Genomic DNA, 27620 nt, shown 5'->3' with positions numbered 1-27620 from the left:
TATTAACAATAATCCTTTAAATTAGAATAATAACAAATTTAATAAAATTATTATTATTATTATTATTATTACTTCCAACAAATAGGAAAGCATAACAGAGGCGGGCTGTGGATTCCCCTCTTCCCCCTGATTTTTTGCCTTTTTTTGTAAACCGCTTTGACTTTATTTATTTTTAACCAAGCGGCGTACAAATGCAAATAAACAAATGAACGCAGATGCTTCGGGAGCATCCTAGCAACGCTTCCGGAGGCACCTGGGTACTGGCAGCTTACTAGCCAGGCCACGGCCGTCCCCGTTCCCCCTCAGCCCCGCCCCCGTCGGCCCTCCAATCCGAGGCGACGGCGCTAGGCCCTTATTGGCCAGCGCCGAGGCGGCTCCTCCCACCCCCTCCCTCCAGCCTCCCCTTCCGCGCACGCGCAGCAATTGCCTCTTTCTCTTTCGCCGCTTTCCCCCTCCCCGCCGACGGAGAGCGCGAGCCGCGGTTGGTCGCGGTGACGTCGCGGGAACGCGGCGGAGGTCCGTTGGGTGTGTGTGTGTGTGCGCGCGCGAGCGCGCGCTCGGGAGCGAGCCTCCCTCACAGAACGAGAGCGGCGCGAGCTGCAGGAGGAGGAGAAGACCGTTTCCGTCCGCTCGCTCGCTCGCTCAGGCGGAGGCCGCTCGCCTGGACCCTTCGGCGCGTGAGGTACCTTCGCTGAGGAGAAGCCGAAGAAGAAGCCGCTGCCGCCGTCCATGCGGCGCTGGGGAAGGGAGCCGAGGGCCGGCGGCCGGCGCCGACGCCCGGGAGTAAGTTGCTGAGGGCCGCCGAGGTATGAGGCGCTGGGGCCGCGCCGCTCTCCTCAGGAGAAGGAATGGACGCAGAAGGCCCAGCCCCGCGGTTTTGGGTCCCCGCGGAGCCCCGTCCGCCCTCCGTGTCTCCGTCTCCATCGCATCCGCGCGCGCCCTCCGTGCGACAGGTTGGGGGAAGGGGCGTGAGTGCGCGTGCGCGAAAGATGGAGCGCTGCGTGTGCGTGTTTCGTGTGCACGTCTGAACGGCGAGCGGAGAAAGAGAGAGAGAGTGGCGGGATGGAGTATCAGGTACGCTGGAGGGAGGCGGCGGCGAGGCTTGGCAATGCTACGCATCCGGCATTTCCACCTCCTTGCCAAGCCGCTTCTGGAAAGGAGGCTGGAGCTGAGTTCAAAACACCCCCCTCCCTCCTTTCTTGGACGTCGCCAGCGCTCTTCTTTTTCCCTCCCTTCCCCTCCAAATCCCCTGCAGTATTGAGGAGAGCGAGCAGATCCCTGGATCCCTCCTCACGGCTATATATTCCTCAGGCTTACGGGGTGGCTGAGAAGTTCTTGCACCCGAGCTGCAGATCTGTTTGGTGGTGGGTGGTTGGGGGGTGGATGACGGTGCATCTTATTTCTGCAAGCCGGAGACGGAGCCAACAGGTTTGTCCGGAGCGTTTAATGTGGCCGCCTCCCCCCCCCCCCCCCAGCCCTCCGATGCTGCAGAGTGTATCTGCCACAAAGGAAAGAGCTTGGCATCCCTTCCCTCCCCCCCCCCCGGCGGAAGGGCTTTTTTGCATCGGGTTGTCATGCCGAAAACACATTATGGCATTGATGATCTCTTTGGCAAACAGCCATTTTTCTAAGCTGTATCAACTTCTGCTTTATACGCCAACACAGGCACCAAAGCTGTGGGGGTTTTGTTGTTTAAAATACGTTTCTCCCCTGTTGGGCTGTTAGCAGTAACGGAGCAGGTAGGTAGAAAGACATGGTATTTGTCTCACTGAGAATGATGATAGCACTGAATGCTTGAAAGGAAAACCACTGTATTGACCAGAACGATGGAAATTTACCATGATTAATTTCAGTAAGGTCCTTTATCAGTATGTGCACTATTATGAATTGTTTTGTTATTAATGCCTTGTTTCTTGAGTAGACCCTGGAAGTACTGTATGGAAGCCACTTTGGGAAGGGAGTACCATTAGAAGGCAGCATTCAAATCTTTTAAATAAATAAATTGAAGGAGAAGCTTCATGTGGCTTGTATTTTGAAGCTTGCTGTTATATATTTAGGGACTGGAAATAATCTATTTGACTACTAAGGTAGTTAGAGCTTTAAATATGGCTTTGCTACAGTCTGCTAGTATAGATATGAATTCTTTTTAAAGAATGTGAGTCCAGATCTGTTTAAAGCCTGCCCTCTAGTGCAGCCACTCTTACTCATTTAGGCTGCTGTGTTTATATAGCAGTTTTTGGGAATTCATAATAATAGATACTTGGTGTAGAAAATGAGAAAAGGCAAGAGTTTTGAAGTATGCATTTTCAATTCCTTTCCCAAGCTATAGAAAACACTTAGAAAGTCTCCACTAAGGAAACACACTGATGAATATTAAAATTGGATAAGTTTTGCATCATTTGCTGCTAATATTGTTGCCCCATGGAGTAAGATGAATAGTGATGATGCATTGCCATTGATAATTTTTTCCAGAAATGTACATTTTTGCTTTTTTTGTGACATAATCAATGGTTATCATACAGTATCTAAAGAGAAGAAATGTAACCATGCATTTTGTACACTGCTTGTTTTTGTAGAGTACCTGATGAAGGTATTGAACTGGAAGAACTGGAACAGCTATTAGTTGAAATAACACCTGAATGGTTGAACAAATTCCTTTTAGTTCCCCAGATAAATATATGCCAATATAGCTTTAATGATGTACAATTTTGTTTAATAGAAGATTTAGAGCCATAGTTAATTTTACTGAAATGTTTAGGCAACCAGGTCATACTTCCTCATTAAATCTACTGACTAGAAAAAAAGGCACCCATCTCTGATATTTTAAAGGGATAAGTAGACATTGCAGTAATGTCTTTTCTTTGAGTCTGTCTGGAATGCTCAGAAATCACTTTTTGACAAGGGGCTTTGTATTCTGATAATTCCACTAGCTCTTCTGCACTGGAATTTAATTTTATCAGCTTGCACCTCTGGCCTTCCAGTGCTCTAGAAACAATATACGTATGTCTGTTTGCACCACTATTTCATACCATGCTCTCTGTTGTGCCTGATGTCACCTTTATATCTTTCGTTGCTTATTTCACACAAGCGCAAGAAAGAGGTACCTTCATGGTATTCTTTCTCCCCATTTCCAAATTCATTTCACAATTCTGTTTCCCATTGTATTGTCTCTATCCTGGATACTTGAGTTATTAGAGAGACTTTATGGGGCAGGCCATTTGTCTTCCGCCTTTCTGTGAAATGATGGTGAGTAAGATGTACAAGGTCATATTGTGCACAATAAATGAATGCCTTAACAAGCACTTAAGGTGCCTAATAATGTTTGACACACACATGCCTTTGTGTATTTTTTATTAACATTGAAATTGCATAAAACCTGTAGAGCAGGCTTCTAATTAAGCAGTTGCCTGTGGTAAACTTCCAAGTGACGGGGTAAGATGTGCTTCTTCCGAAACCTTTGTGCTACTGCTTGTCCCCTATGCACACTGCTGTAATACAGTGCTTTGTTACCCTACTTGTTGAAACTTAGGACTTCACCAAGTGACTTTCTTGTCCCCCTTGTTCTTTCTCACAATTAAGGAAGAGGGCAATTCTTTTAACCCACCTTTTAAAGACCTGATTTTGTTGGTGTACCTGTACTGCACACTTGTTTTGTGGAAATAGGTTGCAGAGCCATCTCTGTGTATAAAAGTAATGCAAAAATTCATTCAATACAGCATATTGGATTTTCTGTATGAAGTGCTTTGAAGAATGGGTCAATGCTTGGGAGCAGGACAATAGAAGATGACAATAGTTTTGAGATTTTCTTTCTTTAATAGTTCAATTCACGCAGTTCATCTAGATAATGTCACAACAAAATGTGGGGTGGATCCAGCTGGTGAATTCATGGTTTGAAACAACAGTCTAAAACAGATGTGATGCAGGAATTCTGTGGTTGGAATCTTTGGCTTTATTTAAAAAGACTCAGTGGGGGATTTGGATCAGGGTTGTGACACTTGAGTTGTGTGTTTAACCCTTTCCTCTGTATCATTTGAACCCTATCTGAATTGACCCCTTGGTTCTTTATCTCTGTGGGGTGAATTGGCAGGTACTTTAGGAGGGGAAGCCAGATGAAGAAAAAGTGTAGATGGAAAACAGTTTAGTCTATCTCGCATCACTGCAAGTCATGATCAAAGTCCCTTCTCCCCGCCCCCCTCATGACTGTTGTTAATACTTTGTAAAACTATGAGAGATCCTAACCATATATTTCCCATGCCACATCTGTTTGGTGCTGACATCTTACTAAGAATTTTGAGTAATGGCAGGAATAAGTTGTACATGGTAGATATACAGAACTTGCCACACATCCATTGTGTGTTTGCAGCTGATTATTTAGCCTGATTCTGCAGTGAGAGAATACTCAAACTTTATTGTCATTCACAACATATTAGAAAAAGAAAAGAAAAGAAATGTGATTAATAAAGGCAAAAATAACATTATAAGAGAAATTTTGTGCCAGTTGTACAAATACAAGTTATTGGATCACAATTTTTTACTAGTCCACCTGCCCATGTATACAAGTGTAAGCAGCTTGTAGCTCTTGTAAATGACTCATTTTCTACCAACTTGCAAAAAAACTCTCCTTTCTGTTCATCTAGAGGCAGTTATTATGCACCATAGGTGGGTGTAGTAGTGGTATATTTTAAGATTAGAAAATGTGCCAGAACTAAGGACTGTTAACCTTGCAAATTTTCTATCTTTGGTTGATTACTGCTCCTTTTTGGAACCGCCACACAAAGCAACTGTAATATTTAAACCTAAAATTGCATCAACTGAAGTCAGGCACCATGTCCCATGCTTCTTCAAAGCATTAAAACTACTTGGAAGACAGCAATATAGAAAACTACTGTAGGTGTATTAAACTTTGAAAGTTTGTACAGGCTGAGTGTTGGGATAAGCTCCTGAATTCATCCATTATATCTATTACTCAGGATGTCAACATTTGACCCACTCTCTTTATTGGTCTATTTGATCTTTGGGGTGGTAGTCTATGCGCATAATACATACCTCTGATTTCTGTGAGATTTATGCACACATTTGATTGTATGTTAGCTTTATAATTCCTGAAGAGAACTTAAATATTTTTCCCCCCTTAGGGAATAAGGGAAGAAGAATGCGAATCTTTCCTCAGAACTGGATATGGAAGTATCAGCAGATGAATCTATGGAAAACATGAGGAAAAATTGAAACTACATGAGCAAAGCATAGATAAGATGATACCTTTGAAGAGGGCAGTACCATGGTTGGTAGATTTCATTTCTGATTTATTCAAATTTAGGTGTTTTTTTTTAATTACTTCACTACAGTGCTTGTGAAATTCCTCTGGAGGTATTGCAGTTATATCATGATTTCCAAGCAGTTTTGCTAGTGTAACAATTAGTGATTGTGCTTTACATTGATTTTACATAATGTGCACAATGGATTGATTTGGATTTTTTGCTAAGGCATTATATTTAGGCATTTAGGCTTATATGAGAACAAACTGAAATATACCTTCAGTTTCATTACACCAGTATGGATGCATTCACTTCTATTTTAGATTAGCTGCAACTTGTTGTTGTGTCTGAACCTGAATAAACTGTACCTTGACTACGGTTTGTTGAAACAAACCAACCTCAAACCAGTTTATGAAACTGGCATGTTTCAACTAACTATAGTTTAGATTAACCAAAGGTTAGAGTTCAGATGGCCTGCTAAACTGTTATATAAAACAGTAACTCCTGATCTCTTCATGGCTGTGCTAAAGGGGGAAGTATGCAGATTTGAGGCTAACTGCAATTTATTCTCATAATGGTAAACCATGGTTTCACATTGTGTCCAAATGCAGTCCATATGCCATGAAATATGTATGCATGTTTTTTGACTGCTCCCTTGATACATGCAACTGAGATCCTTTCTTGGTTGCTGAGCTCTTGTATTGTAATGAGGAATTAGTAAAGAAAGCATGCATATATACTTTTAAATAAAAATGTACTATGAATGAATTTTATATTCTGGTATCAAGAATACAAAAAAGAGAGATTTTTTCCAAATGATATCCCTGTATTTGCAGGTTAAGGGTGCTTACAGTGATTGGGAACAAGCATTTTCCCTGGAGAGAATCTGCACTTCCATGGAGTTCTGAAAGTTGTACACTAGCATATTAGAAACATAGAATTATAGAATTCGAAGAAACACTGGGAATGATTTGGAAAAGTGAGGTTAGAGTTTTAAATGCAATGTCATTAATTGCTACTGACAGTGATGTTGAGGACATTCATTGAAAAAAAAAGTGTTTTTAAATAAGCCTGGAAAATTGAAAGACTGCCAGCAGAACTAGCCAATACTACTTGTGATGGTTATATACTCTAGACATGAATGTGGCCCACACACTCTGTACATTGGAAAGTCACATTGTGGTGTTTCATTACCAAGGGGGCCTTGTACAGCATTGTAAAATGATTACCATAGACAGACAGATGCTGGCTCTTGCAGAAATATTTTAGTTATAGTTAGCCATGCAACGTCAAGAGTCATAATTTTTTTTCGTGAAATCACTTTTGATGTAGCTGCTGTGCTTGGAAAAACTAGAGTTAGTTTCTTCCAAGTTTTTCTCAGATGTTGAAGTATACTTGAATTTTTGAAGTATAAGTGCCTATTGTTTTGTTGGAAGATATCCAAAGTTTCATACATCTTAATGCATGGATGAACTATATTTTCTCATTTCCAATCAAATGGCACTAGCCCTATAGAGCGACCATTATTTTCCTCCAACTCTCAGCATTAGAGCTTTCCTAAAACTTCATTTGCACATTGCCTGTAGCATCACCTCCATGGTTGCTGCGACACCACTCCAGTACATGTTGCATCCAAGAGGATGCGATGAATTATATGGTTGCATATCATGCTGATGACATTTACCTTGTGGATGCTTCACTAGCATAGTACATAACCACATGGGTCAAGCACATGGGTCAAGCATGTAGATGTTGCTTGAAGCAACTATTGAGGTGGTGGTAACTACATGGTATTTTTTATTTTGAATGGTCTAATTGTATGTTAGGTACCACAGATCTTAATGTTACGCTGCCCTCATTAAATAATGAATGGCAATACTGTATGTGAATAATGTCTTTGCTTAGATTAGCTTACAACAGTTTCCTCATTCTTCCCATTTAATGCATATTTTAGGCACAGGCAGTCCCAGGAAGAATTACTTTTTTTGGTATTCTTTTTTTCTTCATTCCTGAAATAAATATGTACTTGTGTACTGAACTACTCTGAAGTGCTTTGCAAAACTCTATAGCATATCTTATACGTTTTTAGAGTTTAGACACATTTCAATTAGCTATTCCGATTCTCCTTCAAGAAAGTATTTTTAAACCTGTTTTCTGGACCCAAAGGCCAGCTTTTAGAGTAGGTGAAGTCTTATTCTTCTTATCTTAAGTAAATGTATATTCTAAAAAAAAAATTTCTTTTTGACTTCTAGGTACGTTTGGCAGTGAAAATGGGTTGTGCATCTGTTTCAAATACTTTCATATGAGAAGACACAATTTTTAAAAAGTTTCAGCATTACTACTTCAAGCAGTATGGCTGGTTTCAAGCGAGGGTATGATGGAAAAATTGCTGGACTGTATGATTTGGATAAAACCTTGGGGAGAGGGCATTTTGCTGTGGTCAAACTTGCCAGACACGTTTTTACAGGTGAAAAAGTAGCGGTGAAAGTTATTGACAAGACCAAGCTAGATACTCTAGCAACAGGACATCTATTCCAAGAAGTTAGATGCATGAAACTAGTGCAGCATCCTAATATTGTTCGCCTGTATGAAGTTATTGACACCCAGACCAAACTTTACCTAATCTTGGAACTTGGTGATGGAGGAGATATGTTTGATTACATCATGAAACACGAAGAAGGGCTTAACGAAGATCTGGCAAAGAAGTACTTTGCTCAGATTGTTCATGCTATATCCTACTGCCATAAACTGCATGTAGTTCACAGAGACTTAAAACCGGAGAATGTTGTCTTCTTTGAAAAACAAGGACTTGTGAAATTGACTGATTTTGGCTTCAGCAACAAATTCCAGCCTGGGAAAAAACTCACAACAAGTTGTGGTTCTCTTGCATATTCTGCTCCAGAAATTCTACTTGGTGATGAGTATGATGCACCTGCAGTAGGTAAGTCAATGAATTAAGAGCAAACTAAAGTCACTTTTATTGCATAAATTATTTTGTTTCGGAGCAAGCTGCCATTGGAAGTAAATATTTAGAAATACAGTAGGAAGATGAAAGTCCGCAAAGGTCCCTGTGTAGCTCTTCATTGTGCTGTTTATGTTTTAACATACTAACTAGTCCAGCGTCTTCTACTTTGGAGTTGATGCAGTTAGGCTTGTTGGTAATTTTTTGGATAGGAGTATTTGTGCATCCTTGATAATGAACATGGTTTGTTTGGAGGAATTTACACTAGAAATACAAAGTGTCCGAAGGTTTCCAGCTGGAACTAAGAGATCTAAATTATGACAAGCTATACTAAAGGAAGGGCTGTGGTTTAGTGGTAGAGCCCATGCATGAAAATCTCCCAGGTTCAATCCTTGGCATCTCCAGATAGGGCTGGGAAAAATGCCCACAAGTCAGTGTAAACCATATTGAGCCTGATGGATCAATTGTTCTGTGTTCTTATTAATGGCTGCACTATGTTCTTATTAATGGAGGCACTCCGATGTACAAGGAGTTCCTAAAAAAGCAGGGTATTTCTCATGTATTTATCAGTGAAGTCAGCTCTGTTTGCATTAGAACCCCAGAATACTATGGAATGTGCTGACAGCATGTGAATACTGACAGCAATTTATCAAGTGGTGTACATACAGCCACATTTGCTCTCATGATGCAGAGAATTGCCACATATCTGCATTTTCTATCAGTATTAGGAAGATAGTAAGGCTTTCTTGTTCATAGCAGTAACACAGAGTGTTTGGTAAATGGTCTCCTGTATTCATCCAGTGTCTTCTCAAATAAATGTTTGTTTCCCCCTCAAACTGCAGTATTTCCTTTTATGAACAGGATAACATCAAATACACGAGGATGATATTGGACAGCTGTAATCATTTCAGTGGATGCAAGAATTGGCAGTTAATGCCTGCAGGGAGTGTATTCTCAAGTTATCACAATCTGTTGGCACCCTATAGTTGTAACGTAGGAGCGTATTTATAAGTCTTGTGTTATATGAAGAAAATACATTAAGCAGGGTGCCCAAGGCAGGGTTGTTTTTGACAAGTAAATGTCCATTTGATGTCACTAAATGTGTTTGCCCTAAGATACACAAGAGGTGCTTCAGATCTCTGCTAGTGACTTTAGAAAACAGAATTAGATGTTGATCAGGCCTGAAAACACACCAGAATACCACGGGGGGGGGGGGGGAGATTGTACATCTGACATTCAGTGTTCTTCACATGGCTATGCAATAGGCTAATTTCATATAGTAACTAAATTATATTAGATAATTGTTTTTTTTCTAATTGATGTTTTCCTAGTATTTCTCAACTAACTTCTGAAGATGCAGGAAATGGATAGACTTCCTGAAATTCTGTTTGTTTGTTTTTTGTTCCTATTACTGTCAGTGTGTGGGTTGGCAGGAGCCAACTAGAGAAATGTAAATGAAATTAAGCACAGTGATGAAACAAAGCCTAGTTCAATATAGATGCCCATAACTTCCATTGACTTCTTGCTGGACCTGTATTGGGAGATTCATGAGAAACTAATTTGTACATTTCCAAGTTAATTGTGTGTTTCTGTGCACATGCATGCAGAAAATGTAGATGAGCATCATAGCAATATTTCTTCATAAAAACATTTATGATAAATGCTGGATTTGTGAATATTTAACTTGCCTGTATAAATCCCAAACAGGACTTACTTTAAGTCTTGCCAGAAAGGGAAATAACTGTTGAGTCATGATGTGTTACAGCTTGATTGAATAAGGATTAAGATACATTTAAGGCTTTTCCTTTTAGATATTTCTGCTGGTGCATGTCTGTGTCAGCATTTAGTGTTACATTGTTTAAAACAATGTAGCCCCTATGTACATGTGAGAATTCGTTCTGAAGGTCCGTTCTTAACCTGAAACTGTTCTTAACCTGAGGTACCACTTTAGCTAATGGGGCCTCCTGCTGCTGTCGTGCGATTTCTGTTCTCATCCTGAAGCAAAGTTCTTAACCCAAGGTAGTATTTCTGGGTTAGCGGAGTCCGTAACCTGAAGTGTCTGTAACCTGAAGCATCTGTAACCCAAGGTACCACTGTGTGTGGGGAAAGTACAGTACAACCGATGGCTCTTTCCGGTTTTATCCTTGTGGAGGCGGTGGTGTGAACAGAGTACATTTTACAGCAAACAGTGTTGGGACATATTTATCAGAGCTTCTGGTTAGATGAATGTGGGATGCCTCCAAATAGAAATATATTTACTTTTCTCTAGAACCAAAGAGGAAAAACATACAAGGGATGTATGTAGGCGTGTTGATCTATTAGAAGAAAATATAAAAATCACAGTAACATAATAGGACCAATTAAAATGTCTCAAAACAGTAAATAAACTTTTGCGTTTTCCTGGGGGAAGGGGAGACACAGCTGGACATGTTGGAGCCCAAAAGACTGCAATTTGTAAGAGTCTTTAAATGAAACACCAATGGCATTGAAGCAGATTAATACCTTCTAGATGTAAAATGATTTCTGGATGCAGAGGCTGCTGGCACAAACACCAGTGGCTGTTCCCCCAGATTTTGGAGATATAAAATTTGACAGTTACTCAAATCTTTCTCCCACAAAGATGGAAACAGAGGTCCCTTGTGAGGGAGAGAGCTGACATACATTTTTCATTGGCAAAGATTGATAGAAGCCAATTTGGGTAATATACATAGTGATTAGAAGCCATTACCTTTTATCTGAAGAGGAGACTTGGGTTTGGGAGTTATGTGCTTCTGCTTCCAATTTTGGATGCTATTGAATCATTTGCTTAACATCAGCCTCAAGAGCCAAGCCATTTGCTTAATTTTCAGCCTGGAGAACTCAAAAGTTTCTCACTATTTTTTTCTATTCTAGTTGCTCCTTATTAAGGCATTGCCCTGCTGTAAATTTTGAACTTAGGAAGGGTGAGGCACCTGCATGAACTGTTTATAATTGGGTAAATTATGCAGGAAGAATTTAGGTGTTTTAATTATATCTTAGTGTAATTTACTACGTTGACTAGTTAGCTAGATGTCTAACACTCTAAACTTCCATATGGAAATGGTTATTCTGCTCTTGTCTCAGGCTCTTTCTTCAGTAGTAAAGGAATAAAAGTTACCAGTTACTCCAGTTTGACTCCATCCCCGTTTCCTCTTGCTGTGTTGTAGCATTATTTTCATTCTAGTTTTAGTCTCTTAAGGGCATTGGTCTTCAACTGATAGATCATTGTATGGTTGAAGACCAAGGCCCTTAGAGACTAAAACTAAAATGAAAATAATGCTACAACACAGCAAGAGGAAACAGGGATGGAGCTAAGAATGCATTGTAAGGGTGCAGCTTCATTTGTTTGTTTTTAAGAAAAATAGAAGAGGAAAAAGAATAGAGATGCTTATATGGTAGCAAATTAGAAGTTGATTTTTTTAAAAAAAGATGTGGCTTCAAATTTTGAAAATTTGATGATTACTTTTTACCAGGTAGTAAAAAAAAGGTAGTTTTCTCTTTTGGAAGGATTGACTTGTGGGTTGTTTAAAAAGACATTGCATTGCCTTTCAGCCTTACCTCATACAGCCATGTTACTTCGTATATCTTCTATATCAGCACAGGTCCTTGGAACACTTATGGAATGGGGGTAGATGTAGAATGATTTTTTGGGGGGGATAGCTTGGTCATTTCCTTGAGAGGAGGTAGGACATATCAGTACCTAGAGCTAAATGTTTGTACCCTTCTGCAAATAAATACTTTTTATTAGTACATTGGCTCTACATCAAGTAGTCAATCACTGTACTAATCAACAAACCATAAATGGAAGTTTAAGAGTTCAAACATAGTTTATTGAAAGCCAGAGAGATAACAGCGAGAGTCTCTCTCTCTCTCTCTCTCTCTCTCTCTCACACACACACACACACACACACACAGAACATTCTAAGTGAGCTCCAAATATGAGCCTTTACAATTGTGTGATGGTCTTCTGTAATAAGATTCCTTGAGAAAAACAACCTTTAGGAATATGTACCATATTTTTCCATCTATAAGATGCTCCCTAATTTTTGACATTATTTTTTAGGGAAAAAACCTAGTCTTATACATGGAAAAATACGGTATTTATTGGGATTTTTTTACCCTGCTTTTAAGCCCAAAAGGCTTCAATAAAAACAAGACGGTTCCTGCCTTCAGAGTTACAATCTAAAAAACACCACATAAAGAAGGAGATGAGGAGAGAAGAACAAGGACACTCGGGAGCTGTTTCTTAAAAGTTAACAAAGTGGTTTTTATACTGATCAGCCACAATGGAAGCTGGGAGGCAAACTGGTCTCAGCAAAACTGATCAGAGTGTGCTTTCCTATATCTCACTCTTGCTGCAGTCTGATGGTGTAAATGCTGCTAGCAGCATTCGAAACTGGGAAAGAAAAGCAAGGCTTCACACAGTACCTGGAACCTAGGTTGTAGGGTGCCAAAACACAGTTTCTAGGTGCATTTGAAGCTCTTGCAGACAATCGGAAGTCGTGGAAGCCACGTCAGACGTTCGGGTTCCAAAGAACATTCGCAAACCGGAACAATCACTTCCAGGTTTGCAGTGTTTGGGAGCTGAAACGTTCAACTTGCAAGGCATTGGACTTCCGAGGTACGACTGTACAGATAATTCATTCAGATTTTCTGTAGTTTCCTTATGTTCCTTTCAGTATACCTTATCTCCTCTTCATCCATTGTTCAAGTGCCTACCTAGTTGGTGTCTTGCTTTTTTAAAGACAGTAGCTAAAGACATTATGATTGTCGATCTTAATGTTTTCAGTGATGTGTGCCTCAAATTCTTTTTAAGCACCCTTTATTGTCTGCTTGTGTTCAAATTTGTGTTCCATATTATCATTTGGGCAAAACCTCAGTTTTCTGAGTGAAGCATTCTTGCTTCTAATAGCTTCCTTGACGCTTGTTTCTTTAACAACATTGGCATCCTTGGATTTGGTGGTATCTTTTCTGATAAACTGAATACATTCTAGCTGAGCAATTGTTGTGGCTTTGTGGGAAGATTTTCCCTTTCAATTTTGTTTAATTAGCCAATCTATGACCTTTTAAACTGTGTGCGCGCACAGGGTGGAGGGGTATTGTTTGCTACTGTGGTATGTATTTCTTGGATAGGGGCAGTATAGAAATTTAATAAATAATAATAATAGTAATCTTTAAAATAAGGGGACTTGTAAAAGATTACTATTCTGAAGTCAAATGTGATTATGTTGGATTTTTTGACAATTGAATACTTATGCGTGTTGGATTTCATAGCATTGTGGTCACTAGTTCCAGTTGGTTTCAACAGTGTTTGAACTTCTACCAGGTCCTGAGCAGCATCCATAGTTTTTCCTCCTTTGGTGGATTCCATGACCAACTGTTCCAGGGCACTATATTGAGGCTAATGAAAAATGCATATTTTTGTGTGACCAGAATATTCATCTAACAGTCTCTGTGATTACAATTGAAGGCATCCGTTACTACATTTCCTGATTTTCACCCTCCATCTCAAGATCACTATGAGCATTTTGGTCAGGGAAGTATCAGTATGTCCTTAGTACAGTCAAACCTCTGTTCCCGAATGGCTCCGTTTTGGAACGTTTTGGCTCCCAAACGCCGAAAACCCGATAGTAAATCCTCCTGTTTTCGAACATTTTTCAGAAGCTGAACATCTGATGCAGCTTCCACTTGAATGCAGGAAGCTCTTGCAACCAATCGGAAGCCAAACCTCAGTTGTCGAACATTTTGGAAGTCAAACGGGCTTCCAGAATGGATTATGTTTGACAACTGAGGTTTGACTGTACTAAATTACCTCTGGAGCCTGCTATTGCCACCCACAGCAATTTTTGGAGGGGTGTGTCTACTCCGTTTAAGATTTATAGTTTGTATGCCAAAGAGACATAATCAGTGGTCCTGTCAGAATTATTTTCACCCTCATCCTCTAGGTATGATACATTCCGAATAGGATGCTATCCAGCTTCTTTCAGCTTTCCTCCAGGATTAAGTTCAAAAATTGGTGTGCAACTTCTGACATCAAGCATTGGATCCTAGCCAATTGCTGCATTAAATTACATTAACTTCATTTAGAGATTCCAGAGTGTTTGTGGATATTCCATGCATCCAGAAGCCTAATTTGAGTACAGAACTTTCAATTACGAAAATAAATGAGACAGCAGGCCTCAAGCTTTGTACGTGTATCGGAGCCCCATAAAATTTTTGATCTGAAGCGATTGTTCAAGTCACATAGTATATATCTTGTTGGGACAATTATAAACTCAGTTGCATTGCTTTGGCAGCAGAGAAAGGAATGAAAAAAAAGAGATACAGTGGTACCTTGGTTGTTGAATGGCTTGGCTTCCAAACAAATCGGCTCCAGGACACCACAAACCCAGAAGTGTATGTTCCAGTTTGTGAACGTTTTTCAGAAGCCGAACGTCTTCCACAGCTTCCGCTTGAGTGCAGGAATCTCCTGCAGCCAATTGGAAGCCGCGCCTTGGTTTTCAAACCATTTCGATAGTTGAAATAACTCCAGGACGGATTAAGTTTGACAACCAAGGTACCTCTGTATTTGGTTCTACGTTCAGTCCAAAATTGGTGCTACCACACTAAATTGCTTAACTTCTCTGAATTCATGAGACAGTTGTGCCTTATTTCCTGTCAACACGACCTTTTAATGATGACATCTTGAATTTCTTGTCATCCCGTCACTGTGTGTGACTTTATTTAGTGCAACTCATTTCCTGAACTGTACCTGCACTGTCATCAGTGGCATAACAGTAAACCGAACTTGGATCACTTTGCAGGCCAAGCACTCTGTAGCAACAGCAGAGACAGGAAATCCTCTCCAAACCAGAAAGGAAGGGGGCAAGAAAGAGTGAGAACATCATCACAGTGGATTGCTGGGGTGGGGTAGACCGTGGGAAAGACATTGTGTAAAAGTCTAGTTGAAACTGTTGAGCCTGATCTGTAGTTGTCTGTCTCCACTGCTTTAATACTGATTTTATGTGAAAATGACATTTTGAATTATTTAAGTGATTATTGCAGTTAAAAATTTGGATAACCTCACTTCCCAAAATGTAAGACTCAAACCTTTCCACTGTTCAGTTCAGCACAACATTGTAATATGCTATCAAAATGAAATGGTGTAACAGGTGTTTATTATACCAGTTCAGATTAAAATCAGCAATTATTTTGGGTTTACATAAAGCCCACAACCCCCTTGCTCAGGCTTTGTGAACTACTTGTGGGTCATGACCCACAGGTTGCAAAACACTGTTTTAGAGACTTAGAAATTGAGAAGGCAAGCATCAGCTGTGATGCTGGAATTGCTTCAAAACGCCTTAGAAATACGATGTGATTATTAGCTTCTGTAAACCATGAAGATCTGGTCTCACAAGGAGCAATTTCTGAATGTTTTAGGCCTTCACTATGGGATTTGTGGCCTAATATTTTTGTTTGGAGTTTTTGTGTGTGAGAAAACTGTCCTTTTTTTGTCTGTATATGTAAATACAAGCCAAGTCTTGGTGCTGTCTCCTTACTAGATTTGAGATGAGCATGGCAGGGGCAGTCAGTGACGTGGCTTGGTTTCCATGGCAGTGACTTGATGTTATGTAAGGAAGTTGCATATACACTGCCTGGTTGTCATGGTTCTAAGAATCGTACTCAAACAGCTCTTTCTCAATCGGATTTTTTCAGTAACATTGAAGGTACACAGGTGCTGACCAACAACACTTAACACATTCTTATTTGTGTGTCTGTCACAATTCATATAGCCCGCTAGTCCTTAAGAACAGTGTCCTATTTTGAGAGAAGGAATTTATTTTTAAAACCACAGAATGTCCCTGTACAGTTCTCATTCAGATCCTCTTCCTGAACATATTTTGTGCAATTCTAAATCCACTTTTTAGGGAAACAAACATTGATTCTTGCTAACAGTGCTTTTTCACTTGACGTCGTTCCAGATTTTTTGTGAAGATATTCTGCCAGGCTATTTACATAGGCTAGCAACAAATAGAAAAGCTTTAAAAAAAACAAACAAACACCAACTGCTTCTAATGTTGGGAGTTCTTAAAATGACCGTTAAGTACCCAAGGGAAATGGGAAGGTACCTGGAAACAAAATCTTGCTTACTTTAGACTTGATGGCTAGCAACAGGGGTATAAACAATGTTGTTTGCATTTCCTCCTATTGTATTCTTTCCTGTACAAACTTAGCTCTTAAATTAGTATGGTAAAATTGTGATAATTTTCAAGCTGTTAGGTATTGTTTTAAATGCTTTAGCAGTTTTCCATGATACCCATTTTCAACCAATAGTTGATTAAAAAAAAAAAAATTAGGTTAGTGTGTTGCATGCAGGGCACAATAAAGACGTGTTTATATATATAAACAAAGGTGAATAATTTGTCCGGGGAGAGTGGGAAATAGTATCTAAAAAATTAAAATCTGCACCCACCAAGGTAATAACTGTGGCAGCATTGCTGAAAATAATCTTCACATTTCCACTATTTATTTCAGTGAGCATATGAAGCTGCATTTCATCTTTCTGTGTATAAGGCATTTGTGGTATTATGCTGCTCAGTTCTGAACAATTAAAATGTTGGTTCAAATTAACTATGATAGGAAACTAATTTTTCTCCCTGTGTCGATTACAATAGGTTGTTGTTTTTCAAGTACAATATTTTTAAAATCTTGTTACAGATATATGGAGCCTGGGAGTTATCCTTTATATGTTGGTATGTGGGCAGCCACCATTCCAAGAAGCAAATGACAGCGAAACTTTGACAATGATCATGGACTGTAAATACACGGTGCCATCACGTGTGTCCAAAGAATGTAAAGAGTAAGTGAAATGTCGAAGATAATGTATTGAAATTAAAATCATAACACTAATCATTCAGTATAGAACCAGTGTGGTGATTAGCTAGGACTAGCACAGGGTTAGGTCCCAGGTAATCCCAGCTCACCCATTATTCAGGACTGTAGGCCAGGAACTATTCTTTCAACCCTCACAGGGTTGTCATGATAATGAAATAGAAAAACCATATATACTACCTTGAGCTCCCTAGATAAATACGAAGTTTTTCTTCATTCTTGAAATGGTTTGCTTCTTTAAACATCACCCTTTATCACGTTCATTAAATGTTTGCATGTTGATGCTCTACAGGAGAGGGGTAACTTCTTCGAAGCTGAGGTCCAAACGGGAAATATTAACTTGATGGTTCCTTTGAAGCTGTGCATATCTACAGGGATGCAAAGTCTATGTACAGATAAGAAACGTTTTCAAAGCTAAAGGAATACCTTCTCTCCCTTTACCATTTTTATTGCCGAAGCCCACAATGAGATGGCTCAGCCTGCTTCCTGGCAGCAGTACTTGGCTGCTGTTGTCAGTTGAAGAATACATTGATAACGGGAAACGTGAAACCCTGTAAACTATTTTTTATTGAGTGATTTTCTATATTCACATGGCCCATTGTAGAATAGCAGTTTGTTAATAAAACAGAAGACAGTTTAAGAACTCAAGTCTATTCAGTAAACATTGTGAAGTCTGTTGGAGCTGGAAAAAAATAATTTGTTTTTTAATTGCAATTCTGGTTTTAGTAATTTTGATTGCTTTTTATATGACTTGACACTTGCTTAACACAGGTCCATAGCCATTCTGTGACTTCTGTAGACAGGTTAAAAAAACTAATAAGTGGAAAGTAATCCCAAGAATAATTCTACCTTGTCATAATTCTGTGGCTGCTTCAGATACCCCTAGTTGCAGGTTTTAATTTTGTCTTGTCCCTCAACTGTATGCATTGTTTTGTTTTTATTTTTTCTGTACTTCTGTTTGTATTATATATGTGTAAGGAGCATCAAGAGAGATATGAAAACAGTCATGGTAGATAAGCTAGTTTGCCATCTAAACAAGCAAGCAGACATCCATACTTTCAAATTTGTTTGTAGATGTGTGTAGAAACTAACTTTTAAACTTGGGGAATGATGACACCCCTTGGATGCTTGGGGAACATTTTCCTACTGTGATGGTGCTAACATACTTATAGAGCTGTATCTTTGTTCCCAGCTTAATCACACGAATGTTACAAAGAGACCCAAAACGAAGGGCATCTTTGGAAGAAATTGAAAACCATCCCTGGCTTCAAGGAGTTGATCCATCGCCTGCAACAAAATATAATATTCCTTTGGTTTCATACAAAAATCTGTCCGAGGAAGAGCACAACAGCATCATACAGCGAATGGTTCTGGGAGACATTGCAGACAGAGATACCATAGTAGAGTAAGCCACCGTTTTCTATTGTGTTTACATTCCAGGATTGCAATTCCAATTTCGTTGTTACAGAACAATTTTCTGTATAGAGCACAAGAAAATTCTTTTCTGGATCAGGTGCATGTCAGCTTAGCCCAGCGTTCTGTTTCCAGCCATTACCAGCCTTAAAAGTAAATCTGAAGGCACCAACTTGCCCTGATTTATGCCCACTGGTATTCAGAGGAATAATTGCAGATGCAAGATGCACCAAGCGTTTGTATGTATCTTTGTAAGCTAAAGTGGCCCACGACAAATTAAATCATTTACAGAACATGTCAAAATATCAGTAACTTTTTGGAAATAAGTTACCAAGTCTGGTCAAAGAGGAGCCCTGTGTAAAGCCCAATAATCAAATTGTCATTCATATTCTATTCAGTAGCTTGAGTTTTCTTTCTTCTTGGGTCTCTGGGCAATGGCCTTATCAGCAGTTTCCTTTTCTCCCATGTGTAGTTGATTGGGGATGGAGAGTATGTAGCAGCAGGCCAAAGAGTGGGGCACCCTGGTTTTGACATGCATCTTGTTCAGTCGTGTCCTGTTTTTTATGCACTATTATCTGGCTCCCAACATCCTTGGCCATGTTAAGGAAACACTGGGTTATTGGGGGTGTAGGGCGTTGCTTGAAGGAGTAGGTATTTCCACTATGTGGCTTCTTCCTAGTGTAAACCGCTTTTAAATTGTATGTTTGGTTGTAACCCAAACATTAACTTTATATGTTCAGCTGCTGAATAGTGAAAGTGGCAATGTTGGAGACAGGCCCAATATAGAAGCCACTGAGTTAACAAGTGGATGCTTTAAAACAGTTGAAACAGGAATTTGTATCTGCCAAGAAGCCTGCTGTTGATGCCTAATGACTAACGAGATGAACACATTGTCCGTTTGGCTATGGAAGATCAGTGGCAGATTTAAAAGTAACACATCACCTGTTTGCAAATTGATTTTATTTTGGTCCTTTGCCTCTCCCCTTTGTGTAGTGCTAGGAGTGGCTAGTTGGCAACAATGCTCCCGTGAGCTGAGTTGGGGGAGAATGTGAGGAAAGTCCATGCTAATAAATGCTCTCCTGCTTTCAGGGCAAGCACTTGATAAAGTCTCAGTCAACATTGACAAAGTTTGTTTCCCTGGGGTTGCCTCTCCCTGCAGTGAGAGGTCATCGCAGGGAGGCAGTGGAGACACTCCCAGTCTCCTAATCTCAGTAATCGTAGTCACAAATGTATGTATCAGGAGCTTAGCCTGGAAGAGAATTCCTTTGTTTGAGCAGACTATCTGTAAAAGTAAAGTATAGTTATATCCGACAGCTGCAAAAGGTTACTGAAGCATAGACTGGCATTCAGTAAATTACTGTGATTGGGGAAAATCTATTCAGCTTTTGGTTGCTTTCCTTAATATAGCCTAGTTTGATTATTGAACTTGCCACATTAGGTTGTCCAGTTCTTAATAAACTAAAAGCTATTTGTCAATATGTCAAAAGACTAATTTCTACTTACAGGCACTGTTCAGTATTTGCTTTGAGGTGCATTGTAAGCAGTGCTGGCTGCATGTCCAGTTTCAGAAAACTGTTGATGTATGATGTGTTCCATTTTAATTTTATTTCCCCCAGGGCTCTGGAAACCAACAAATACAATCACATCACTGCTACCTACTTCTTACTAGCAGAGCGGATTCTGAGAGAGAAGCAGGCGAAAGAAATACAAACCAGATCAGCAAGCCCAAGCAATATCAAAGCTCAGTTTAGGTAATAATTTAAAGTACTCAAATTGTACTAAATTTAAGAGTTTTTAATCATCCATTCTTTAAAAGGGCCCACCTTTTTGATAATTTTAAATAGATTGTCATGCTACTGTGGTGTATCATTGCCAAAACACTGTGCTCTACAGCTTCTGCACAGCTAAGTTGGTAGTTTTGAAGGCATTTTGCTGCTGAAGGTTTTTAAGTGTTCTGCAGGTTAGGATCTGGAAGCTTATTCACCAGCAGCACAGCCACAGAATTAGTTCAGTGGAGAAATGTTCGTTTTCTTTTCTCCTGTCATGCTGAAGTCGCCATTCTTAGCCTTTCTATCATTGAATTCACAACCTAGGATAATGTTAGGTAAGGAATATCTGAGTTCATGCTTGCCCCAGCGCAGGCCACAACTGTAACACAGAACGAATCAGCCACTTTGTGGTGGTGGTGTTGCAGAGTCTGCACCCTATTCCAACAGGCAGAATTTCCCATGAAGAATGAGAGCTCAGAGAGAGATGGAAATCGGTGCATCCCATTCCTGTTAGATCAGATATGGAGACTTGTGCCCCTGCAGATGGTGAGGGACTACAATGTCCATCACCCCACCCACTAGCCATGCCAGCTGGGGCTGATGGAAGTTGGGATAGTGGAGGACAGCCTGTTACCACCTATAGGTGGTAATAAGAAAATGCGCAAATAAAGCTGCCTACATGTGTCTAGCTCAGCTTTGTCTAACCTGACTTGGCAGGAGCTCTCCACCATCTTGGACAGAGATCCTTCAAGCTTTCCCTGTTAAAGATCATCAGACCAGGAATGCCATGGATTGAGCATAGCACATGCATGAGAAAGTGTGTGCTCTACCACTGAGTTATAGAACATAGCAATATCGTGACTCTGTCAGGAACTGTAACTGGGAAGTAACTGCTGAAGCCCATACCAAAGTTCCATTGGTGAGCTTGAGGGCACTTTGTGGGAAAGGAGTAGGCAGTTAAAAAAATAAATTGCCTAGAAAGTTGTATTTTCAGAAACTGAATAGTTAAAGAAGCTGAAAGGTATAATTAGGAAGATCCCTTCAGGAAGGCAGGACTATTTAAAACCACTGCAATAGAGACTAAAATAAAATATACACTGCAAATGAGAAGAAACACAAACAAGTCCAGAAATATGTCATTGTGTTTAAAAAGTTCCATCAGAGAGTATATGAAAGGCGGAGGCCTTATTTTAAGAAATTGAAGTCTTTTCAAAATGAAGACAATAACCAGCAAAAGTTCATGTGCCTTTCCTTCTGTGTGCCTTTAAATGCCATGTTAGGACTGGCCACACTTCTGCCTTTGTGATGATAGCATCCTTTCTGACTATATTTGCTCTGTTAATTTTTTAAAAAACAACATTGGAGCAAATTACTACAGTTGTGTGTGGGGGGGTGATTTTTGGAAGGAAAACCATAAACGAAGGATAACCCTTGTCCTGCGGTCCCAAACTAGTTTTAGTTGTGTTCGGGATGAGGGTAGGAGAGAGATTATGTTGCCAATTGTAAGCATGGAAATACTTAAGTGTATTTAAAATTGCATCTAGTTTGACTCCAATATTGCAGCTGCCAACCTTTGCACACTTGGGAGTAAGGCATGTTTTGCTAAAGTGGGAGTTATTTATTCTGAATGAATATGCTTTGACGAGGCTGCATGGATACAAATTCTGGAAAACCACACTTGAAATTGACAGGCAAGAAAAGTAATTGGACAGATAATTTTTTTAGCTTAGTTGTTAAATGCATCAGTCAGAAGTGATGTAGGATATAAAAAGTTCAAATATATTGCTAGTTGAAAAATTTCAGCAAAGCTGATTATGTGTAATATAAATGTATGATTACCACAACCATGGAAGCTTGGACTGGAAATGTACTATTCCACAAACATATGTATTTTCAAGGATTATTTGATACCTGGGTCTCACTCTGTGTGCAAGGGGACACTGGGATATCTGCTGTGCACTTTGTTAAGTGACTTTGTGCATTTGGCTCTTATTGGCCTGATTTCTAGCTATTTTTTTGATCTGCCAGCCTGCAACTGAATACGCTGAATGAACAATTTCTTTGAAAGTCTCTGGCATTCATGGCAATGGCTTTGGAACCTGCTCTGGATAATCTTGGGCGTGGGCATGCTTATTAGAATTTTCTGCTTTTCCCCTTTACATAGCAGACTGCCATACCAGATCACAAATTACTTTTTGAAAATATTTCAATAAAATATTATTATTATTAATTATTCTACCCCTGCCCATCTGGCTGGGTTTTCCCAGCCACTCTGGGCAGCTTTCAACAGAACATTAAAAATAGAATAAAACTTCAAACATTTAAAACTTCCCTAAACAGGGCTGCCTTCACATGCCTTCTAAAAGTCAGATAGTTGCTTATTTCCCTGGCATCTGAGGAGAGGGCATTCCACAGGGTGGTGCCACTACCAAGAAGGCCCTATGCCTGGTTTCCTGTAACCTCACTTCTCGCAGGGAGGGAACCGCCAGAGAGGCTTGCCACTGGCTGCTGCTGCTGGTGCTATTGCTAGAGAAACCTCAACCCAAAGCTACATCAGTTGTGCAGAACTAACTGGTAAGATCTCTGGATCTTGGCCAATATGTACAAATTTAATTCTTTGCCTGCTTGGTAAATTTTAAAGTCACCTTACATTTTTCCAAGTTATAGTGAGAGGAGCTTTGCTTTTAAAACTTTTACTAAAATCTTCTGTTTCCTCTTTGTTGCACCTCCCTTAGGCAGTCATGGCCAACCAAAATCGATGTCCCTCAAGACTTGGAAGATGACCTTACAGCTTCTCCTCTCTCCCATGGAGGCGTTCCTCAGTCTCCAGCTCGCAGTGCTGAAAATGTTCTTAATGGTCACCGGAGCAAGGCACTTAATGATGCATCAAAGAAGGAGGACATTCCTGAATTAGCAGGACCAGCACTTTCCGTCGTTCCTTCGGTGAGCTTAAAACCTACAACTAGCGGTCGGAAGTGCTTGTTTAGGGTGGAAGAAGACGAGGAGGAGGACGAAGAAGATAAAAAACCAGTCTCCCTTTCGACCCAAGTGGTCCTGCGCCGCAAGCCTTCCGTTACAAACCGTCTTACTTCCCGGAAAAGCGCCCCGGTCCTGAACCAGATCTTTGAGGAAGGGGAGTCAGACGACGAGTTTGACATGGATGAGAACTTGCCCCCCAAACTTAGCCGTCTAAAAATGAACATTGCTTCGCCAAGCACCGTGCACAAGCGCTACCACCGAAGGAAAAGCCAGGGTCGGGGATCGAGCTGCAGCAGCTCAGAAACAAGCGACGACGACTCCGAAAGCAGGCGGCGTCTCGATAAAGACAGCGGGTTTACTTACTCCTGGCACAGACGGGATAGTAGCGAGGGACCTCCCGGCAATCAGGGAGACGGCAGCGGACAAGGAAAACCAAGCAATGGAAACGGAGGAGTAGACAAAACGAGCCCTGGCGACAACAACAAAGGGGGCGGAAGTCCTTCCAGTAGTTCTAGCGGAAGCACAAATAACAATTCGGGTTCCACTCGCAGGTGCGCCGGATCTGGAAATTCAATGCAGTTGTCTTCAAGAAGCGCGGGCGACCTGGTGGAAAGCCTCAAATTAATGAGCCTCTGCTTAGGTTCACAGATTCACAGTAGCACTAAATACATTATTGATCCGCAAAACACCATCTCCTTTTCCAGCGTCAAGGTACAGGAGAAATCCACGTGGAAGATGTGCATAAGTTCCTCTGGGAATGTAAATCCAGCTTCGTCCTTGGGCAGTATAAAATTCTTTTCTGATCAGATGTCAGACACTGCAAACAAATTAGAACGGATAAAGAGCAAGAACTTGAAAAATAACGTGCTCCAACTACCTCTGTGTGAAAAGACTATATCTGTGAATATTCAGCGAAACCCGAAGGAGGGATTGCTGTGTACCGCTGGCCAAGCTACTTGCTGTCACGTTGTTTGACAGTAATCAGACTTAACTCATTCTACTTGACATCACCAATCTTCCTTTTCTGCGCTGTGAATACTTTATTTCACTGAAACCCTTCATTGTCATTGTCTTAATATTTTTAAATGAGCTTTGAGCAGTAATTTATTACATTTTAATTTAGTTTGCTTGAAATGACAATGCATGATTTTGTGCATGCTGCTAGCCAATAATTATTTTTTTTGTTCCCAACGAAAACAGGATTTGTGTACTTTTTTACATTTATAATTTTACTATAGAAAATCTGGATTACAGTAAGGCTTGTGTCCGAATCCAGTGTAAATGAAGCACTTAGTAGTTTCACATTCTGCACTTAAATTAGAGAGAGAGAGAGCGCTTTTGTTTCTTTGTGAAATGTCCAATCTTGTTCTGATCTTCTGTGTTTCCTAAACTATGTGAGATGTGGCATAATTCTGTGTGTTTGCAACAGAACCAAAGCAATAATGTTTTGATGCTGAAAACTTCTGTGAGCTTTCAGATTTCCAAGGCTTGTACAAAGCAAGGATGCACTGAGAATTTAAGAGATCTTGAACTATACTTTTTATCCCCACATCTCTTTTGTCTTAAACTATAATATGCATGAGGTGGTGGCTGAAGATCTTGGTTTGTTACAGACAAGATGGGGGGGGGGGGAAATAGTTAAGGCAGCTTCCCCCGAGAAAAATTGTACATGCAGACAATCTTTTAAAAACTCTATTACAAAGGAAAATTATAAAGTCATCTTCTTGGAGTATTTTTAAAAAAAACAATCTAAGGGAGAACACATCTGTTACTAGAGTCTATTATCATGGCAGTTGTTGGGTACAGTGCAAGACTATTTAAATTGGACCAATTTGTGTGACTTTTGAGAGGTCTTTTCCAGTAAGCTAGTTCCTGTAAATTAACTAGCCATAAGCATAGTAAAAGGCTTAACCAAGTTTCCTCCTCCTGTCTTTCACCCTACCCCACAGCATTTTGAAGCCTGCTCTCAATATTATTGATTACCTGAAGGATGTAACTGAGCATCTTAATTCGACATTTCCATTATTTCCATGTAAACAAATGAACAGGCCAATCAAGATGGGTGTCCATGTGTTGTGGGATATATCAAAAGTGCTCCAAAATGCAGCACTGTATCCAGTCACCTAAACCAATTGTTTAAGTGAATTTAGGGAGAGCAGAAAACAGTTGCTAGAATTTGAATAGGTGGTCTGTTCAGATCAGAAAGGATCTTAATGGGAGTGCATTAACATTGTGCATCCTAAATACACTCCACAGATCAACGTGCCATGTACTGCAAATTTCTAGAATTTTTTTCAATATAAAATTTAGTTTGGGGCATAACAGTCTTGTTTATTTCCCTTCCATAACTCTCTCTCCAAATCGAGTCAGACAACACAAGTTGCATGGATCAATTTCTTTTTACATTCTGCACAGCTCTTAGTTTTTCTCTTTTTTTAACCCCTTGCTACTGAGATGTCAGCAGATAAATAGGCTGGCATTTTTAATGTACAAAAGGAAACTTTTGACCAGGTGAACTTCTTTGAACTTTTATCTAGAATAAAATATATTGCAGATTCCCAATTTTGGGAAGGACAAGAATGTTATTTTTTCAAGCTCTGTGCGCTGGGTCTTCAAAGCAATGCTGGTAAGTATTGATGGTATTATGTAGCAACAACCCAGGCAGGCACTGATTAAGAGACTTTACACAGTTTAGTATCTAAATGCTAGCAAAATGGTCAAGTAGAATGCATTTCATTTACCTTGTAGACTGTAGAGCACCAAAGAACTGTTTTTGGTTATGATACATTCATGTTTGCTTCTTTTAGTGTGGCAAAGGATGCAATCCAAAGCATATTTACAGGGAAGTAAATCCCAGTGTGTTCAGCATGGCTTACTTCCAAGTAAACATGTTCAGAATTAGGCTGCAAATCTCAATCATGCAGCCTATTTTATTATCAAGCTTAAGAGGGGAATATATTTTCCCAGCAAAACAAGTTACAAATTAAACACTTTGCTTTAGTTTTGTTTTTTAAGCTTATGTTGCAGTGTAGTTTTAAAACAGCCTATCATACATGTATGATATCTACACAGTTGAAAGCTACAAGAACAGGCATGCCGGCGAAGCCATAGCGCATATTTCTTTGAAATTTACTTAAGCAGGGATCTTACAAAGGGCCAGAAATATGGACAGTTCACAGATGACGGTGAACAGAGCATCTATATAAAAAGTAGGAGAAAGTTTATAAAGGGCATTGGCAATAAACTGTTGCAGCTTTTTATTTTCAAGTCTTGTAAATATTCTTTCCACACGTTATGTACAGCCTTGGAATGGCACCTTTTGACTAATCCCAGACGTTTTTTCATTCCCTCTGTTTTTTATATACAAATGTGTATATACGGTGCTCACTTTAGAACAGCAGTGTTGACCATTTATGCTGCATAGCTGTAACATAGCCTTATTTAGTTGTGTATGGTTGGTTGAACCTCTGGGTGTACAGATGTTAGCTTGAGTGTTGTCTTTTTAATCCATTTATTCACCGGTGAATGATTGTGCATGTGTTGTATGTTGTATTACGTCATGTTAAAAGGAGGGAGAGAATAACCACTACATTGAAATATATTGGACCAAACTATTATAGAACAAGTAACAGTTTCTTGTACCCCTTAAATCTGTCTTTACAAGTTGCATATAGTCAACGTAGCATATAAATTAAATATTGTGGAAAGCAACTAGTCTTGTATTTTTCTGTATGTGTATATAATGTACCTCTAGCAACTTTATCTGTATTTAAGATGTGACAATCTTGACACAGAATTTTACAATTAGTAAAATAAAGCAGAATAAAAATGGAGAAAAGCTACGTGTATTAGGGGGAGGGTACAGAAATACCAGTTGATCCTTGTCAATTGCTTCCAGCGATGTTTGGCTTTCTTCATTGTATAAACATTCATGGTGTGTGACAAATGAAAAAAAAAATCCAGTTAATAAAAATGACCTCTTGATTGGTGCATAAATGATGTCCATGTCAACTTTATACGCTCTCTGGCCCTGAGGACACCAGAAGCTGATGTACTGTGACTTTTTGTCAGAAGTAAAAAACAGGATTACATTTAGAGTGGCTCTCTATGCAGTCATGCATTGGAAACTACACATGCAGGAAAAATTATGGCAACTTCTGAAGTTTTCTAATGAGCATGAGAGACTCTTGCTAGCTCTTTATCTACCACTCATGTGAACAGGAAGTGTCTTGTTCTTTGGGTGTTAGTCGTTGTGTTTTGTAACTTGAAATCTTTTTTTTTTATGAGACTACTGGAAGGAGAAAATCTGTACGGGTGTGTTTGTGGACTCTTGCTCCCCTTAAAAAAAAGGCT

General features: G+C 39.8%; 2 protein-coding genes and 1 long non-coding RNA gene across 4 annotated transcripts in view; 2 read left to right on the top strand and 1 right to left on the bottom strand.

The window, feature by feature from the left end:
• The window catches only part of LOC308459584, a 158189-nt gene that overhangs the window by 1602 nt on the left and 128967 nt on the right, over positions 1–27620 (top strand). The window lies entirely within an intron of this gene.
• On the top strand, positions 488–27263 carry SNRK (SNF related kinase). Of its 2 annotated transcripts, none has more exons than XM_080974744.1 (7): positions 488–783; positions 5136–5281; positions 7508–8196; positions 16933–17074; positions 18299–18511; positions 20136–20270; positions 23024–27263. In XM_080974744.1, the coding sequence occupies exons 3-7, from the start codon at positions 7608–7610 to the stop codon at positions 24240–24242; spliced, it is 2298 nt and encodes a 765-aa protein (XP_080830870.1). In that variant the 5' UTR covers positions 488–783; positions 5136–5281; positions 7508–7607; the 3' UTR covers positions 24243–27263. The 2 variants fall into 2 exon arrangements, with proteins under 2 accessions (XP_080830870.1, XP_080830871.1); XM_080974745.1 differs by lacking the exon at positions 488–783 and adding an exon at positions 852–1074.
• ANO10 (anoctamin 10) overlaps positions 23946–27620 on the bottom strand; it is a 96447-nt gene continuing 92772 nt past the window's right edge. Inside the window, exon 14 of the transcript XR_013978033.1 lies at positions 23946–24084. The gene's annotated coding sequence lies outside the window, so the exon portion shown is untranslated. The remainder of the gene's footprint in view (positions 24085–27620) is intronic.

The sequence above is a fragment of the Podarcis pityusensis genome (assembly GCF_964106645.2).
Source record: "Podarcis pityusensis genome assembly, chromosome: 12".
Taxonomy (NCBI): domain Eukaryota; kingdom Metazoa; phylum Chordata; class Lepidosauria; order Squamata; family Lacertidae; genus Podarcis; species Podarcis pityusensis.
The sequence above is the reverse complement of the archived record's forward strand: the minus strand, read 5'-3'. Positions and strand labels throughout refer to the sequence as shown.